Genomic DNA, 18,264 nt, shown 5'->3' on the forward strand with positions numbered 1-18,264 from the left:
CACAATTGTAATATACAAAGTAAGTCGTTAAAAGCAATAATAATTAATTATTTATCTCTCGTTGAAGATATATATTCTTATATATATCTATATGAATTTTGAAAGACAAAACATAATTAAATTTCATTTTATTTCGTCGAGATTATCTATTCTCATGTGGATTGTACATTTTCATTTTAAATATGTTTTTTAAATCAATTGACATGTTTTGTTTCTTATTGTTGCCGCGTGAGTTGACAAAATGAGAGATGGAAAATGAAAGATTTAATAATTTTGAAATATTAATACATAGCGTTCCGAACGTAGAACAAAATTTGAAGTTATACAAAAAAGACAAGATTATTATTATTGATAAATAAATGAAACAATTTTATTAATAATTATATTAATAATTTGTTTTAGAAATCCAATCAGAGATTCTTTATCTATTCTATATTTTCACTTTTCTCTCTCGGTCCATTTATTATTTAAAAACTCAGGAACGAAAATTTATATATATAAAAAATTAAAAGGCTAAATACGAGGAAATAAAGGCAGCGGTCCGATTCACGCTCACAGCGTTGTAAGCATCATTCTGTCTTCGTTGCACATCGAATATCAAACGAAGATATAGAGCGATGCTTACAGTGGTGTGAGCGTGAATCCGACCGCAGTCAAAAAATAGTACTGTTAAAACCTAGCTTCTATAGTTTATTGTACAAGGGTAGACAAAACATTCTGGACGTTTCAACTATACTAAGTTTTTTTCAATAAATTAAATTATTCTGTGTTTAAAACATTTCAACGATAACACAACTTTTATTTGTTGGTATTTGGCTTTTTGACTTTTTCATATTGTATTTACATCTGACAAACATTTATCTATTTATTATTTGACAATTATAATTTCAAATTTCTATCTAATAATTTGCGAGCAAAAATCTCAAATGTACACACGTCACTTACAATTAGATGCTTAAAATCCTTTTCAAAAACTGATTAAATTAATTTTTTTAATTTTTAAAAAATATAAAAGTAACAGAATAAATTAATTGCGAGTACATCGAGATATATTCAATGTTATATATAAAAAAATAATCATTATTCTGCCCGAAGTAAATCTTCTATATAGTCTTCTTGATGAAAGTTGGAATTATATTTTCTTCTTCTTCTTCTGTTCTTTAATAATTTCTATTTTCGTATCAAAATTAATATCAAATTACATTAATATGTAATATCTAATTATATTAAACTGAATTGTATTATTTGTTTTGTTTCAACGAAAAATTACAGACACCTAAGACGACGAGTATTAACATGGAATTCTTAAAATTGTTACTACATATCGGCCTAATATTGGCCACAATCACGGACTATATTATCGCTGATAATCCAAAATTTATCTATCGCTTACCCGTTAACGCAATACCAGTTGATTATAACATTAGTCTGATTATTCCGCATCTCAAAGAAAGTAACACTTTTCACGGTGAAACCAGTGTCACCGTCAACATTGTTTACGCATCCTTTTACATAAGCTTGCACTCGCAAGAATTAGAAATAAATAAAACGGCGACAACATTGATGAACCACACCATAATCTATAAACCGACAGCACATACTTATGACGATGAAACGAATATATTGACGCTACATTTCAACAATCAATTGTATCGCGGTAATTACACCCTAAACATGAAGTTTGCTGGTAATTTTTCTCAGGGTGGTGTTATAGGCAATGGTTTGTTGAAAATTCCATACACAGACAAGGAAGGAAACAGCACGTAAAAAATATTAAAAATATAAATGTACTTATAATGTACATACGTAAACGCTATTTGATATTACCTTTATTTATTACTTCTATATATTACTTTCTTTTACTTATTACTTTCATCGTATATCAACTTATAACATACAAAGTTCGGCAAGACATTGCTTAAACATGTAACTCTGTAATTATTAAAACTGTTTTCCATTATGTAAGTACAATTACAATAAAGTATTTGCAAGAAGTGCATGATGTAATGTTTAGAATGTTTAACTTCAGTAAAAATAAAAAGCATTTCTCTTTGTACTCTTAACAAAATAATTATTACGTATAATGTAATAATAAACGCAATAACTAGTGTTCTCTAAACTCTTGCGTCCTACACGTCATAGTGGTAAATTTGTCATTATTTGAAAAATTGTTTAAAATTACAGGTTGGCCGCAACGTGCTTGCAGCCAAATAACGCCAGACGAATATTTCCATGTTGGGACGAGCCAGCGATAAAAGCTTATTTCATGATCTCCGTGATGCATCATCAGGAATACAGGGTATTGTCGAATTGGCCGATACGAAAGCAGTACAATGTAGAAAATGGCATGATGTGGACACATTTCGATCGCACTTTTATAATGTCCGCTTATCTCGTCGGAATTGTGATTGTATCTAATTTCGTTCGCATTGGAAACGCGGACCAGCCCGTGTCTGTGTGGTGCAAATCGTCTTTGACATCGCAAGTAAGATTCATGCATAGTATTGCCGAACAGATCACGCCGCTCTTGGAGGAGTATACCAATAGAACCAAAGGAGTACCGAAAATAGATCACGTCATAGTACCAAATTATCCGCTCGCCGGAGAGGAAGATTGGGGAATCATTATTTACGAGTAATATATATAATATATATAACTAGAAGGATTAGTAATATACATAAGTAAAAAGATTAATATTAAGCTATTAGAGTTGGCTAATTACTTTTAGTATTCCACATTTGATAAAATTAAAGACACGTTTGTTTCATGAATATTCAAATTTTATTTGCATATCTTCATTCTTACATTGTCTCAAACAAATTAAAGTGTTTAATTAATATGTTATGTCATCCCGTCTTTCCATTCTTATATATATGTTTACTTATATATATATGTTACGTATATAATACATATATGAAAAAAGGAAATTTCAAATTTGTTTGAATTCCTCGCGTAAGAAAATCATGAATAGTGTAATTACTAATTATTTCAAAACAAATTAGACTGCATGCTAACGATGAGAAAGACTATGCTTAATCACATTATATATATTATGTTATGTTTTGCCTTTTAGTGAGTCAAAAGTTGTCTACGATGAAAGCAAAGATCCCACATTTCGGAGAAAGGAAGTGGCGTCGTTAGTAGCACATGAAATCACACATCAGTGGTTCGGCAATTTTATCACCCATCTTGGTGGTCTGACCTGTGGTTAAGCGAGGGATTTGCTGTGTTTTTCCAGGAGTATTTCCTCAACAAGGTTGTTTAATATTACTAATGCGAGGTCGCTCATTAAATAAAAAAACAGGAATTAAATTTTCCACATTTTCATAAAATGTATCAAGACGGAGCTAAATGACACGTTCTTCAATCTGGAATTATAAATAAGATTGTAACCTATTCATTTTTTAAACAATTATAAAAATAATTTAATACAAATTTTTAATAAAATTTGGGAATATTTTTAGCATCAACCGCGCTTTAAAAATTTGCGATCTAAGCTTATAATTATAGCACAATGGTTTCTAAAAATATTTTAATTTTTGCATCCGTCACAATAAACATTACAATAAAAAAAATTTAACTCGAATTTTTATATCTTGATTATACATATTTTTGTGTTCAGTAATCTCCAATATTTAAAAAAATAATTGAACTATGTATGATCTTCTAAAAAGTTTAGACGTAAATCGGTTAATATTTGACATGGATAAATTATAATAAAAAATAAAATAGTAAAGTTTTTGAAAGTGGCGGACAAATAGTATATATCCCTATAAACGCGAACTTTCCTTCGAATTTTTATATTCAGCCATATCAGAGGATTATTTTCTGTAATAGATATTTGAAGACTGGCGGTCAATGGACCTTTTCGTTACTGGGACCATACACCATGCTCTCCATCTAGATGTTGGCGTATTGGATTCTGTTACATTGAACCTTCACGATGACTTGGAAATCATCTTTGGTGGTGAAGTTTATAGCAAAGGTAAAATTATGTAAATAAAATGAATAGCTTAATGCAGGTAGCACGAAGAAAGAGGTGGAACCGAAAAGTTGATAGACAACAAATTACCTTTTTGCGCAATACGTTCATATATGTCTTCCAGTTAATTCTATGTGCAAAATATACTTTATAGGCATTACTAGTCGATATATTTTATGACGTGTATTTTATCGTAGCTCCAGCTATATTGCGCATGTTACATCATGCAGTGGGCGACGAGGTATTTCGAAAGGGTATCATCAAGTATTTCGCTACAAAGTAAGTATGCATGTTTAATGTCTATTATAGTCTATTATAGTTATCACATATCGCAACATTAAATATTATAAGTATAATGTTTCTTGCGTTTACGTTGGAAAATATAAAACGTCACATCAGAGACATAAACTTGTGCGTTCAATATCCAATGCTATTCGATTAGAAGAGACCATCTAAAAATAAGCTAGTTTTAAATCATATTCTTAGTTTCTACACATGTATTAATTAAATTGTACATTAATGCTCACGTTTTGATTTTGTAATAAGCAAATAAATACCTACGTATGTGTTATAAGCTAATGACAATGTCATATTTCAAATTTAGGCAATATATGGCGGTCACTCCCGATGATTTGTGGAGCGCCATACAAAGTGCTAAAGACGAAGCCTCTTGGGTCCCTCGTATGCGAGATCAAAATTTCGGAATAAAAGAAGTGATGGATACGTGGATAAACCAAGATCGTTATCCTGTGCTGAATGTGACGATAAATTACGAAACTAATGAAATGGCAATAACACAAAAATGTTTTCACGAACTTATACCTGCCGATAATAAATGGTGGATACCCATATCCTACACTAAACAGAGCTTTCCGGATTTTTCCAATACTATGCCCAATAAATGGTTAAAACCAGATGAAACTCTTAGAGTCCAAATTAATACAAGAGGTTGGATTATCGTCAATCTACAACAAACTGGTATGAATCAATAAATTTTACGCTCTTTTATATCTATCTTATTTGCTTTATCAACACGAAAGTTTTACATTATATTCAAGTTTTTAATATATTTTTTTATTAAAAAAAAAGCTTCAAAATTTATATAATTATAATATTCTTCGAAACATTATTAAATTATTAATGTACATTTTTTTTGCAACAATTGTAAGTTGTAAATTACATAAAATTTGTTTATTACGATAAAGAAAATGTCAGTATTTTGAAATATATCTTGATAATTTCAAATAAAAGAAGGTCTAATAATAAATTTAATGGATAATTCGACAGCATACTGTCGTGTCTATTACGATACCACAAATCTAAAAAGAATCATACGTTACTTAAATTCTGAGGAATACACGAAAATACACGTTCTCAATCGTGCTCAAATTCTGGATGATGCGTTTGCCTTTGTGCTGGAGAACCAATTAGATGGCTCTGTGTTCATGAATCTTATAAGTTACCTAGGACAAGAGAGAGATTATATGCCATGGCGTACAATGTTTCGAATAATAACTCGAGTTGTGAGGCACTTTATACTGCCAGAAAGTGAAAGTCTCAAGGTATGTAATATATTTTTTATATATATATATATATATATTATAGATATAGATAACAGATTTTATAAAGATGAAAAAGATGTTTTTAGCGTTATATATTTGGCTCTTTAATTTGTCCAATTCATTTATACTTCTCCGCTTTATAGAATAATTATCGCTTCGCAAATGTTATATATTCAAGGCTAAGAGTTATATATTGAATTTCTTGTATTAGTATAAATTTAATATAAAATTTAAAGTAAATATAAATTGTTTGTACTAATTTTATAACGTAATATCTAACTCTAAAGTTACACAAATATATATATTTGTGTGTTAATCACGTTTCTTCGCCTGTACCACCAAACCAATGTAAAATTTAATATTATTTTATGATTTCTAGTCACACATATTAAGAATTTTTGATGGGCTTCTTCAGTATGTGGGATACGAAGAAAATCCTGATGATGATGATATCACAAAGATGCTAAGGCTAGATGCCACGTACTACGCATGTACCGTCGGTCACGCGGAATGCAAGAAAAGGGCCGCCATTAAATTAAGCGAACATCTCGCGGATTCTGATACTCACAAGTAATTTCTTACGATTATCTCATAATTTATATTTGTACGTGTGTTGCGGGCACACGTATGCATATACAGATGTAACCGATTTCTTCAAATCGTCGGACATTCTCTTTACTGTTTCTCCATAATTTCTATTCTTGTTCTAATCTCTAATGCATAGAATAAATATGCGAAACACGTAAAAATATATCATGTATAATAAGAAGTGTCGTTATCGTTGGATTCATCTTTCATTTATTTATTTACTGTAATATATAGTCTTATGTGGTAAATATAGAGTGGCAGAACAGCGCACGATAGAAACTTAATTTTGCAAAATAAGATTTACCTAACAGAACGGAAAAGAATACAAAACTTGATAAAATAAAACGTCAGCTATGCGTATATGAAGTGCATGTACATCTTTTCCATAGACACATATGTATTTTAGAGTTCCACAATGGTGGCAAGATTGGACGTACTGCTTTGGTTTAGCGGTAGCTAATAGGACTACTTGGGATAAAATGATGGAACTATATCAGCGAACATCTGATACGAAACTTTTGAAAAACTTGAATTGTGCTGAAAATCCTGATATCATTAACAACTATTTGCATATTATAGCATCGAATACTATGTTATTTAAGAATCCGGACCATGCATTTATCTTCAATTTAATTCTTCAAAACCATGCACGCAACGATTTGGTCCTGGACTACATATTAACAAAGTTTGATAATATAAAACCAAGGTAGTACATTTCTTTTTACAAATATAAATTCTATTTTTTTAAATTTATCTTATACATTAATTAATTTTTAAATAAATGTATCTTATACATAAATATGTTATTTCGTTCTTACAGATTAGTTTCTACAAGTCTAACGATAAAAAATATCATTTCGAATGTTTTTTCTAACGGACAAATATCCAAGGTAGATTTTATAATACTAGATTCATACTTATTGATTTTCTATTGATAATCCTTTAACTGTAACGTGCTTAAAATGAAACGTTCATCGTGCGTGGAATTATAGATTAATGCAACTTTACATAATTAAATTAATATTTATAATTAATTCTGTTCATATTTTTGGGCTATATATTCGTATCTTATAAAGTTATGTTTAAAACTGAGTAATTCTAGCGCGTGGTTTAAAACATAAACTGAATTTTTGTAAGGTAGTAATTAATTCTAAAAATATCACCTTATTATGAATTGAATATATATATATATAATATATATATATATATATATATATATATATATATATATATTAAAAAAGGCATATATATATATGTATATATAGATGCCTTTTTTAATTAATAATGGATTTTCGAGAACGTTTATATATAATACATATATGTATATCTTCTGCATATAGACAATTTCTTATGACACATATATACTTCCGCAGCTAAGGGATTAAATATATTTATATGCATACCATGTATTGTTATTGTCTATGTTAAATAAAAAATTATATTTTAAGGAATGGCTGCATAAAAATAAATTACTACATATTAATGATAAACATCCTAATCTGTTTCAGGTGAAAAGATTCGCAGAAACCTATTTCAGTCAAGATCCAAACGCTTTGTCAAACATTGTAAATCTGATAGAAAAGCGTAAAAATAATCTTAAAATGTCCTCAGATATTTTTACAAAGCGATTTGGAAGAAATCAAACTTAAGTGACCAATTGTTTTAATCAATTAAAAATATCAAATGTGATGCAAAACATACAGTTACCTACATAATTTTTAAACAGTATCATTTTTATTTATTATTACCTTTTTGTAAATAATTTTTTATTCATTTTTATTTATTTCTAATATTTTTAATTTTTTAATAATATTTAGTATTTTATTAATAGTCTGGAAGCTATTGATAAAGTCATCTATGAAATTATATTGTTTTATAATTAACGAATAATTTATATAGTATCAGGTTTGATGTTGTTTGATATTTTTCGTAAAATATCTTTTATAAACGCACTAACATTAATTTATTACTCAGCATAGGAGATAATGCGAACGAATTGTTTCAACTGAATATATAATATTTTGTAGATATTATGTGATAGTATCATTTTCTAATAGCGATACCTACATATATGTTAATAATAATTATAATCGTTGTTTGACTTTGAATAGAAAACGCAAAATAATGACGTCGGATTGTACTAAACATTGTAAACTAAACATTGTAAAAAACTTTACTTAAACAGTACTAATTACTGTATGTAGAATAAACGTTTCTGTTAACTTTTTATAATTTAATATTATTTATAACCCTCACTTTTATCATCTTACACATTACATATTTTCGTCTACTTTATATGTTTTTATTTCGTCTACTCTATACATATTTTATATATTTATTAATTTTTCGGAATATGAAGAGGTATGGATATTTTATCAAGAGACACGGTAGTGTCTCGTGCCAAGTACACGCGGAGCGAGACCGATAATATTTATACTAAAATGCAACTTGACACGGTATGTTTTATAATCACAAATACCATTTATTTATCAGATTTTTATTACATTTATTTTTCTCTCTATATATTTTACATTTATATATTATAGTTAGCTAAAACTACTTTTATAATACAAATCTAAATTAATATATTAGCGTTAAAATATAGCGAAATTATCTTTCAGATCAAACATATTTCGTTTGTATTAATTATTTCAGTTATCGAGACAATTTCAAATTCTTGTGACATATATGTATAACATATAATTTATTGCCATATCTGTGATTGGTAGTAAATTATGCATGTGCTTTATAATTTTTACTCTACTGTGTTTCTTTAAATATTTTTATAACTTTGTAGCTAAATATATATATCAAATTTATTATAAAATTGATAATTATATATACAATTATAATATATACGTTAGACTACATTCAATTTCTCTTATTAGCTTTGTGTGAATTTCTGAAATAAAATAACTATAAATTATACAATATAAATATATTTTTCAAAAAATGTATTATAACTGTTTAATTATAAGCTTAATTCTGAATAACTTTTTCCTTTCCAATCGTTTATAACTCAGTGACTCTGTGCGCCTCAATGTTTATTATCGAAAACGAAAAATTCGTAGTTCAAAATTTGATAAGAGACATCTTCTATATCGATATGATCTTACAGCTGGTATTTCACGATAAATGTATTATACAAGTATTATCTAACTAAATCGAAGAAGCACATCAACTAACGAAAACGACTTCTTAAAATGAACATATAAACAAACATATTATTTATGATCTATGATCTTCCTCTAGATATCTTTGTCCACAAATGTTCAAAAAAATGTGTAACGGTACGAGTCTATCAGTTCCGTGAGGCACTGTATTTACATGACATCTATCAAAACATCAGAGGTTGGCATTGTAGTCAGTATTCGATAATCTTTCGAGATGGCAAAACGGCTCTTACGCTGAGCTATTCCTGATAATAACGGCTTTCGTGGTGACAACGCATACCGAACTTAATTGCTGTACGGAACAGTATTTTAATCAGCACACAATTGTAATATACAAAGTAAGTCGTTAAAAGCAATAATAATTAATTATTTATCTCTCATTAAAGATATACATTTATATTTTTTCAAAGACAAAATACACACATAATTAAATTTTATTTTATTTCGTCGAGATTATCTATTCTCATGGATTGTAAATTTTCATTTTAATTATATATATTTTAAATCAATCGACATATTTTGTTTCTTATTGTTGCTGCGTGAGCTGGCAAAATGAGAGCTGGAAAGAATTAATATAATTTCAAAATCTTAACACATAGCGTTCTGAACGTAGAACAAAATTTAAAGTTATACAAAAGACGAGATTATTATTATTATTGATAAATAAACGAAACAATTTTATTGATAATTATATTAATAATTTGTTTTAGAAATTAATCAGAGATTCTTTATTTATTCTATATTTTTACTTTTCGGTTCATTTATTATTTAAAAACTGAGGAACGAAAATTATACATGTATATGAGAAAGTAAAAAGGCCAAATACGAGGAAATAAAGGCTGCGGTTTGATTCACGTTCACAGCATTGTAATGATCATTCTGTCTTCGTTGCACATCGAATATCAAACGAAGATAAAGCGATGCTTACAGCGCTGTGAGCGTGAATCCGATCGCAGCCAAAGAACGTTACTGTTAAACCTAGCTTCTATAGTTTATTGTCCAAAGGTAGACAGAACATTCTGGACGTTTCAACTATACTAAGTTTCTTTCAATAAATTATAAATTATTCTGTGTTTAGAATATTTCAACAATAACACAACTTTTATTTGCTGATACTTGTCCTCTTGACTTTTTCATATTGTATTTACATCTGACAAATATTTATCTATTTATTATTTGACAATTATAATTTCAAATTTCTATCTAATAACTTCCGAGCAAAAATCTCTCTCAAGAAATTTAATAACCAAAATTAATAAACATTAAATAGATATTAGGCGAAAATATATTAGGACGCAAATGAAACACAAGGAACATATTTATTTTTTGCTTTTTTTACAAACAACTGCTAACCGATAATTAAATAATTCAAATTTTATTAACAAAATGTACTTACGTTTTTTTCTTCTAATGACGAAATATTTTATGCAGTCAAATGTACATACACACGTCATTTACAATTAGATGCTTAAAATTCTTTTCAAAAACTAATTAAATTATTTTTTTTTAATTCTTAAAAAATATAAAAGTAACAGAATAAATTAATTGCGAGTACATCGAGATATATCCAATATATATAAAAAAATATTCATTATTTTGCCCGAAGTAAATCTTCTATATAGTTTTCTTGATAAAAGTTGGAATTATATTTTCTTCTTCTCCTTCTATTCTTTAGTCATTTCTATTTTCGTATCAAAATTAATATCAAATTACATTAATATGTAATATCTAATTACATTAAACTGAATTGTATTATTTGTTTTGTTCCAACGAAAAATTACAGACACCTAAGACGACGAGTACTAACATGGAAATCTTAAAATTGTTACTACATATCGGCCTAATATTGGCCACAATCACGGACTATATTATCGCTGATAAAACAAAATTTATCTATCGCTTACCCGTTAACGCAATACCAGTTGATTATAACATTAGTCTGATTATTCCGCATCTCAAAGAAGGCAATACTTTTCATGGTGAAACCAGTGTCACCGTCAACATTGTTTACGCATCCTTTTACATAAGCTTACACTCGCAAGAATTAGAAATAAATAAAACGGCGACAACGTTGATAAACGACTCTATAATCTATAAACCGACAGCACATACTTATGACGATGAAACGAATATATTGACGCTACATTTCGAGAATGAATTGTATCGCGGTAATTACACCCTAAACATGAAGTTTGCTGGTAATTTTTCTCAGAGTGGTGTTCTAGACAATGGTTTTATTAAAATTCCATACACAGATAAGAAAGGAAACAGGACGTAAGCAAACATTAAAAATATTAAAAATGTACTTATAACGTGCATACGTAAACGCTATTTGTTATTACCTTTATTTATTACTTCTATTTATTACTTTCTTTTACTTATTACTTTCATCGTATATCAACTTATAACATACAAAGTTCGGCAAGACATTGCTTAAACATGTAGCTTTGTAATTATTAAAACTGTTTTCCATTATGTAAGTACAATTACAATAAAGTATTTGCAAGAAGTGCATGATGTCATGTTTAGAAGAATGTTTAATTTCAGTTAAAAATAAAACGGCATTTCTTTTTCTACTCTTAACAAAATAATTATTACGTATAATGTAATAATAAACGCAATAACTAGTGTTCTCTGAACTCTTGCGTCCTACTCGTCACGAGTGGTAGTTATTATTTAAAAAATTATAGGTTGGCCGCAACGTTTTTCTCGCCAAATAATGCCAGACGAATGTTTCCATGTTGGGACGAGCCAGCGATAAAAGCTTATTTCATGATCTCTGTGATGCATCATCAGGAATACAGGGTATTGTCGAATTGGCCGATACGAGAGAAGTACAATGTAGAAAATGGCATGATGTGGACACATTTTGATCGCACTTTTACAATGTCCGCTTATCTCGTGGGAATTGTGATTGTATCTAATTTCGTTCGCATTGGAAACGCAGACCAGTCCGATTTTGTATGGTGCAAATCGTCTTTGACATCACAAGCAAGATTCATGCATAGTATTGCCGAAAAGATCACGCCGCTCTTGGAGGAGTATACCAATAGAACCAAAGGGGTACCGAAAATGGATCACGTCATGATACCAAATTATCCCGTCGACGGCATGGAACATTGGGGAATCATTATTTACGAGTAGGATACACATAACTAGAAGGATTAGTAATATACATAAGTAAAAAGATTAATATTAACCTTTTAGAGCTGGCTAATTACTTTTAGTATTCCACATTTGATAATTAAAGAAACATTTGTTTCAAGAATATTCAAATTTTATTTGCATATTTTCATTTTTAGATTGTCTCAAATTAAAGTGTTTAATTAATGTCTTATAATTACTAATTACTTCGAAATAAATTAGACTGCATGCTAAGATGAGAAGGACTATGCTTAATCACATTATGTATATTATGTTACGTTTTGCCTTTTAGGGAATCAAAAGTTGTCTACGATGAAAACAAAGATCCCACATTTCGGAGAAGGAACGTGGCGTCGTTAGTAACGCATGAAATCACACATCAGTGGTTCGGCAATTTTATCACCCCATCTTGGTGGTCCGACCTGTGGTTAAAAGAGGGATTTGCTTCGTATTTCCAGGAGTATTTCCTCGACAAGGTTATTTAATATTACTAATGCAAAGTTGCTCATTAAATAGAAAAACAGGAATTAAATATTTCCACATTTTCACAAAATGTATCAAGACGGAGCTAACTGGCACGTTCTTCAATCTGGAATTATTAATAAAATTGTAACCCATTCATTTTTCAAACAATTATAAAAATAATTTAATATAAATTTTTAATAAAATTGGTGAATACTTTATTTCTAGCATCAACCGCGCTTTAAAAATTTGCGATCTAAGCTTATAATTATAGCACAATGGTTTCCAAAAATATTTTAATTTTTGCATCCGTCACAATAAACATTTAATACAATAAAAAAAATTTAACTCGAATTTTTATATCTTGATTATATTTTTGTGTTCAATAATCTCCAATATTTAAAAAAATAATTGAACTATATATGATCTTCTCAAAAAGTTTAGACGTAAAACGGTTAATATTTGACATGGATAAATAAAATAGTAAAGTTTCTGAAAGTGGCGGACAAGTAGTATATATCCCTATAAATGCGAACTTTCCTTCGAATTTTTATATTCAGCTTTATCAGAGGATTATTTTCTGTAATAGATATTTGAAGACTGGCGGTCAATGGACCTTTTCGTTACTGGGACCATACACCATACTCTCCATCTAGATGTTGGCTTAATGGATTCTGTTACATTGAACCTTGACGATCACTTGTATAACATCTTTGGTGGTGAAGTTTATAACAAAGGTAAAATTATGTAAATAAAATAAATAGCTTAATGCAGGTAGCACGAAGAAAGAGGTGGAACCGAAAAGTTGATAGACAACGAATTATCTTTTTACGCAATACGTTCATATATGTCTTACAATTAATTTTATGTGCAAAATATACATTATAGACATTACTAGTCGATATATTTTATGACGTGTATTTTATCGTAGCTCCAGCAATATTGCGCATGTTACATCATGCAGTGGGCGACGAGGTATTTCGAAAGGGTATCATCAAGCATTTCGCTACAAAGTAAGTATGTACGTTTAATGTAGTCTATTATAGTTATCACATATCGCAACATTAAATATCATAAGTATAATGTTTCTTGCGTTTACGTTGGAAAATATAAAACGTCACATCAGAGACATAAATTTGTGCGTTCAATATCTAATGCTATTCGATTAGAAGAAACCATGCTTTATTCCTTAATTATAATTTGACTAACAATAAGCTAGTTTTAAATCATATTCTTAGTTTCTACATATGTATTAATTAAATTGTACATTAATGCTCACGTTTGATTTTGTAATAGTAAATAAACACATACGACGTATGTGTTATAAGCTAATGACAATGTCATATTTCAAATTTAGGCAATATATGGCGGTCACTCCCGATGATTTGTGGAGCGACATACAAAGTGCTAAAAACGAAGCCTCTTGGGTCCCTTATATGCGAGATCAAAATTTCGGAATAAAAAAAGTGATGGACACGTGGATAAACCAAGATCGTTATCCTGTTCTAAATGTGACGATAAATTACGAAACTAATGAAATGGCAATAACACAAAAATGTTTTCACGAACTTATACCTGCCGATAATAAATGGTGGATACCCATATCCTACACTAAGCAGAGCTTTCCAGATTTTTCCAATACTATGCCCAATAAATGGTTAAAACCAGATGAAACGCTTCGAGTGCAAATTAATACAAGAGGTTGGATTATCGTCAATCTACAACAAACTGGTATGAATCAGTAAAATTTACGCTCTTTTATATCTATCTTATTTGCTTTATTAACACAAAAGTTTTACATTATATTCAAGTTCTTAATATATTTTTTTATTAAAAAGAAGCTTCAAAATTTATATAATTATAATAATTCGATACATTGGTGAATTAAATTGGTAATGTGCATTTTTTTTACAACAATTGTAAGTTGTAAATTACATAAAATTTGTTTATTACGATAAAGAAAATGTCAGTATTTTGAAATATTTTTGATAATTTCAAATAAAAAAGTCTAATAATAAATTTTATGCATAATTCGACAGCATACTGTCGTGTCTATTACGATACCACAAATCTGGAAAGAATCATACGTTATTTAAATTCTGAGGAATACACGAAAATACACGTTCTCAATCGTGCTCAAATTCTGGATGATGCGTTTGCCTTTGTGCTGGAGAACCAATTAGATGGCTCTGTGTTCATGAATCTTATAAGTTACCTAGGACGAGAGAGAGATTATATGCCATGGCGTACAATGTTCCGAATAATAACTCGGAATGTGAGGCACTTTATACTGCCAGAGAGTGGAAGTCTCAAGGTAAGTATATATATATATATATATATATATATATATATATATATATAACAGATTTTTTAAAGATGAAAAAGGTGTTTGTACCGTTATATTTGGTTCTTTAATTTGTAAAATTCATTTATACCTCTCCGCTTTATAGAATAATTATCGCTTCGCAAATGTTATATTTTCAAGGCTAAAGAGTTATATATTGAATTTCTTATTCATATTGGGATGAATATACAATTTAATACAAAAATTTAAAGTAAATATTAATTTTTTGTACTAATTTTATAACGTAATATCTAACCCTAAAGTTACACAACAACCCAAGAAACAACATTGCGGTCAAAGAAACTTCATTTTGACATCATATTGATAAAATAAATGACGTCAGGCAAACCTGTTAATTATAACATTTATACAAATGGACGTTAGGGAGAGGTGGGTGCAAGCTCGCCGATGACTCTTATGAATTTTATGATAGTGAATGTTCTAACAAGGCACTAACAAAATATATATATTTGTGTGTGAATCACCTTTCTTCGCCAGGTACCACCAAACCAATGTAAAATTCAATATTATTTCATGATTTCTAGTCACACCTATTAGGAATCCTTGATAAGCTTCTTCAGCATGTGGGATACGAAGAAAATCCTGATGATCACGATATCACAAAAATGCTAAGGCTAGATGCCACATACTACGCATGTACCATCGGTCACGCGGAATGCAAGAGAAGGGCCGCCATTAAATTAAGCGAACATCTCGCGGATCCTGATACTCACAAGTAATTTCTTACGATTATCTCATAATTTATATTTGTACGTGTGTGTTGTGGGCACACGTATGCATATATATGGATGTAACCGATTCCTTACTTCTTCAAGTCGTCGGACAGTCTCTTTATTGTTTCTCAATTTCTATTTTTATTCTAATCTCTAATGCATAGAATAAATATGCGAAACACTAAAAATATGTGTACATATATATTAAAAAGTATCGTTTATCGATGGATTCATCTTTCATTTATTTATTTACTGTAATATATAGTCTTATGATCATGTGGCAAATATAGAGTGACAGAACAGCGCACGACAGAAACTTAATTTTGCAAAATAAGATTTACCTAACAGAACGGAAAAAATACAAAACTTAATAAAATGAAACGTCGGTTATGCGTATGAAGTGCATTTACCTCTTTTCCATACATACATATGTATTTTAGAGTTCCACAATGGTGGCAACATTGGACGTACTGCTTTGGTTTAGCGGTAGCTAATAGGACCACTTGGGATAAAATGATGGAACTATATCAGCGAACATCTGATACGAAACTTTTGAAAAACTTGAATTGTGCTGAAAATCCTGATATCATTAACAACTATTTGCATATTATAACATCGAATACTACATTATTTAGCAATCTGGACCATACATTTACCTTCAATTTAATTCTTCAAAACCATGCACGCAACGATTTGGTCCTGGACTACATATTAACAAAGTTTGATAATATAAAACCAAGGTAGTACATTTCTTTTTACAAATTAAAATTCTAAATAAATGTATCTTATACATAAATATGTTATTTTGTTCTTACAGATTAATTTCTACAAGTATAACAATACAAAATATCATTTTGAATGTTTTTTCTAACGGACAAATATCCAAGGTAGATTTTATAATACTAGATATAATACTATATTCATACTTATTGATTTTCTATTAATAATCCTTTAACTGTAGCGCGCTTAAAATGAAACTTTCATTGTGCGTGAAATTATAGATTAATATAACTTTACATAATTAAATTAATATTTATAATTAATTCTGTTCATATTTTTGGGTTATATATTTATATCCTATAAAGCTATGTTAGAACTGCGTAATATTAGCGCATGATTTAAAACATAAACTGAATTTTTGTAAGGTAATAATTAATTCTTAAGAATATTACCTTATTATGAATATATATATATATATATGCCTTTTTTAATTAATAATGGATAATTAACAATGGATTTTCGAGAACGTTTATATACATATCTATTATATATATCTTCTGCAAATAGACAATTTCTTACGACACACATATACTTCCGCAGCTAAGGGATTAAATATATTTATATGCATACCATGTATTGTTATTGTCTATGTTAAATAAGAAATTATATTTTAAGGAATGGTTGCATAAAAATAAATTACTACATATTAATGATAAACATCCTAATCTGTTTCAGGTGAAAAGATTCGCAGAAACTTATTTCAGTAAAGATCCAAAAGCTTTGTCAAGGATTATAAAGCTGATAGAAAATCGTAAAAATAATCTTAAAGAGTCCGCAGATATTTTTACAAAGCGATTTGGAAGAAATCAAACTTAAGTGACCTATTGATCTAATCATCAAAACAATATCATTTTTATTTATTATTACCTTTTTGTAAATATAATTTTTTATTAATTTTTAATTATTTCTAATACTTTTAATTTTTTTATAATATTTAGTATTTTATTAATAGTCTGGAAGCTATTGATAAAATCATCTATGAAATTTTACTGTTTTATAATTAACAAATATTTTTTTATATAGTATTAGGTTTGATGTTTGATATTTATCGTAAAATATCTTTTATAAACATAATAACATTGATTTATTACTCCGTATAGGAGATTATGCGAATGAATTGTTTCAAATAAATATATAATATTTTGTAGATATTATATGATAGTATCATTTTCTAATAGCGATACCTACATATATGTTAATAATAATTATAATCAATTATAATCGCGTTGTTTGACTTTAAATAGAAAACGCGAATTAATGACGTCGCATTGTACTAAACATTGTAAAAAACTTTACTTAAACAGTACTAATTACTGTATAGAATAAACGTTTCTGTTAACTTCTTATAATTTAATATTATTCATAACCCTCACTTTTATCACCTTACACATTGCATATTTCCGTATACTTTATATATTTTTATTTCATCTACTATACATATTTTATATATTTATTAATTTTTCGGAATATGAAGAGGTATGGATAATTTGTAATA

At 28.6% G+C, this 18,264-nt stretch overlaps 4 protein-coding genes across 4 annotated transcripts in view; 3 read left to right on the forward strand and 1 right to left on the reverse strand.

The window, feature by feature from the left end:
- LOC139814054 (uncharacterized) overlaps positions 1-18,264 on the reverse strand; it is a 68,418-nt gene that overhangs the window by 24,673 nt on the left and 25,481 nt on the right. The window lies entirely within an intron of this gene.
- On the forward strand, positions 1,279-3,212 carry LOC139813648 (glutamyl aminopeptidase-like). Its single transcript, XM_071779255.1, has 3 exons — positions 1,279-1,763; positions 2,185-2,634; positions 3,074-3,212. The coding sequence occupies exons 1-3, from the start codon at positions 1,297-1,299 to the stop codon at positions 3,210-3,212; spliced, it is 1,056 nt and encodes a 351-aa protein (XP_071635356.1). The 5' UTR covers positions 1,279-1,296.
- Positions 3,123-8,967, forward strand: LOC139813639 (membrane alanyl aminopeptidase-like). Its single transcript, XM_071779244.1, has 9 exons — positions 3,123-3,256; positions 3,838-3,985; positions 4,180-4,261; positions 4,587-4,960; positions 5,270-5,544; positions 5,924-6,114; positions 6,539-6,838; positions 6,953-7,022; positions 7,641-8,967. Exons 2-9 carry the CDS (start codon positions 3,859-3,861, stop codon positions 7,779-7,781), a joined length of 1,560 nt encoding a protein of 519 aa, XP_071635345.1. The 5' UTR covers positions 3,123-3,256; positions 3,838-3,858; the 3' UTR covers positions 7,782-8,967.
- Positions 9,028-17,841, forward strand: LOC139813632 (aminopeptidase N-like). Its single transcript, XM_071779232.1, has 12 exons — positions 9,028-9,643; positions 11,089-11,579; positions 11,996-12,445; positions 12,742-12,925; positions 13,501-13,648; positions 13,843-13,924; positions 14,269-14,642; positions 14,951-15,225; positions 15,801-15,991; positions 16,430-16,729; positions 16,807-16,876; positions 17,445-17,841. The coding sequence occupies exons 2-12, from the start codon at positions 11,113-11,115 to the stop codon at positions 17,583-17,585; spliced, it is 2,682 nt and encodes an 893-aa protein (XP_071635333.1). The 5' UTR covers positions 9,028-9,643; positions 11,089-11,112; the 3' UTR covers positions 17,586-17,841.

This window comes from Temnothorax longispinosus, chromosome 1 (genome assembly GCF_030848805.1).
Source record: "Temnothorax longispinosus isolate EJ_2023e chromosome 1, Tlon_JGU_v1, whole genome shotgun sequence".
NCBI classification, from domain to species: domain Eukaryota; kingdom Metazoa; phylum Arthropoda; class Insecta; order Hymenoptera; family Formicidae; genus Temnothorax; species Temnothorax longispinosus.

Excerpts from the sequence above, each read along its gene's own strand:
- LOC139813648 (XM_071779255.1), top strand. The coding sequence starts at position 1,297 with ATGGAATTCTTAAAATTGTTACTACATATCGGCCTAATATTGGCCACA. Across the intron at positions 1,764-2,184 it reads GACAAGGAAGGAAACAGCAC|GTTGGCCGCAACGTGCTTGC; the intron begins GTAAAAAATATT and ends TTAAAATTACAG. Across the intron at positions 2,635-3,073 it reads TGGGGAATCATTATTTACGA|TGAGTCAAAAGTTGTCTACG; the intron begins GTAATATATATA and ends TTTGCCTTTTAG.
- LOC139813639 (XM_071779244.1), top strand. The coding sequence starts at position 3,859 with ATGGACCTTTTCGTTACTGGGACCATACACCATGCTCTCCATCTAGAT. Across the intron at positions 3,986-4,179 it reads TGGTGAAGTTTATAGCAAAG|CTCCAGCTATATTGCGCATG; the intron begins GTAAAATTATGT and ends ATTTTATCGTAG. Across the intron at positions 6,839-6,952 it reads TTTGATAATATAAAACCAAG|ATTAGTTTCTACAAGTCTAA; the intron begins GTAGTACATTTC and ends TCGTTCTTACAG.
- LOC139813632 (XM_071779232.1), top strand. The coding sequence starts at position 11,113 with ATGGAAATCTTAAAATTGTTACTACATATCGGCCTAATATTGGCCACA. Across the intron at positions 12,926-13,500 it reads AGGAGTATTTCCTCGACAAG|ATATTTGAAGACTGGCGGTC; the intron begins GTTATTTAATAT and ends TTTCTGTAATAG. Across the intron at positions 13,925-14,268 it reads ATCAAGCATTTCGCTACAAA|GCAATATATGGCGGTCACTC; the intron begins GTAAGTATGTAC and ends TTTCAAATTTAG.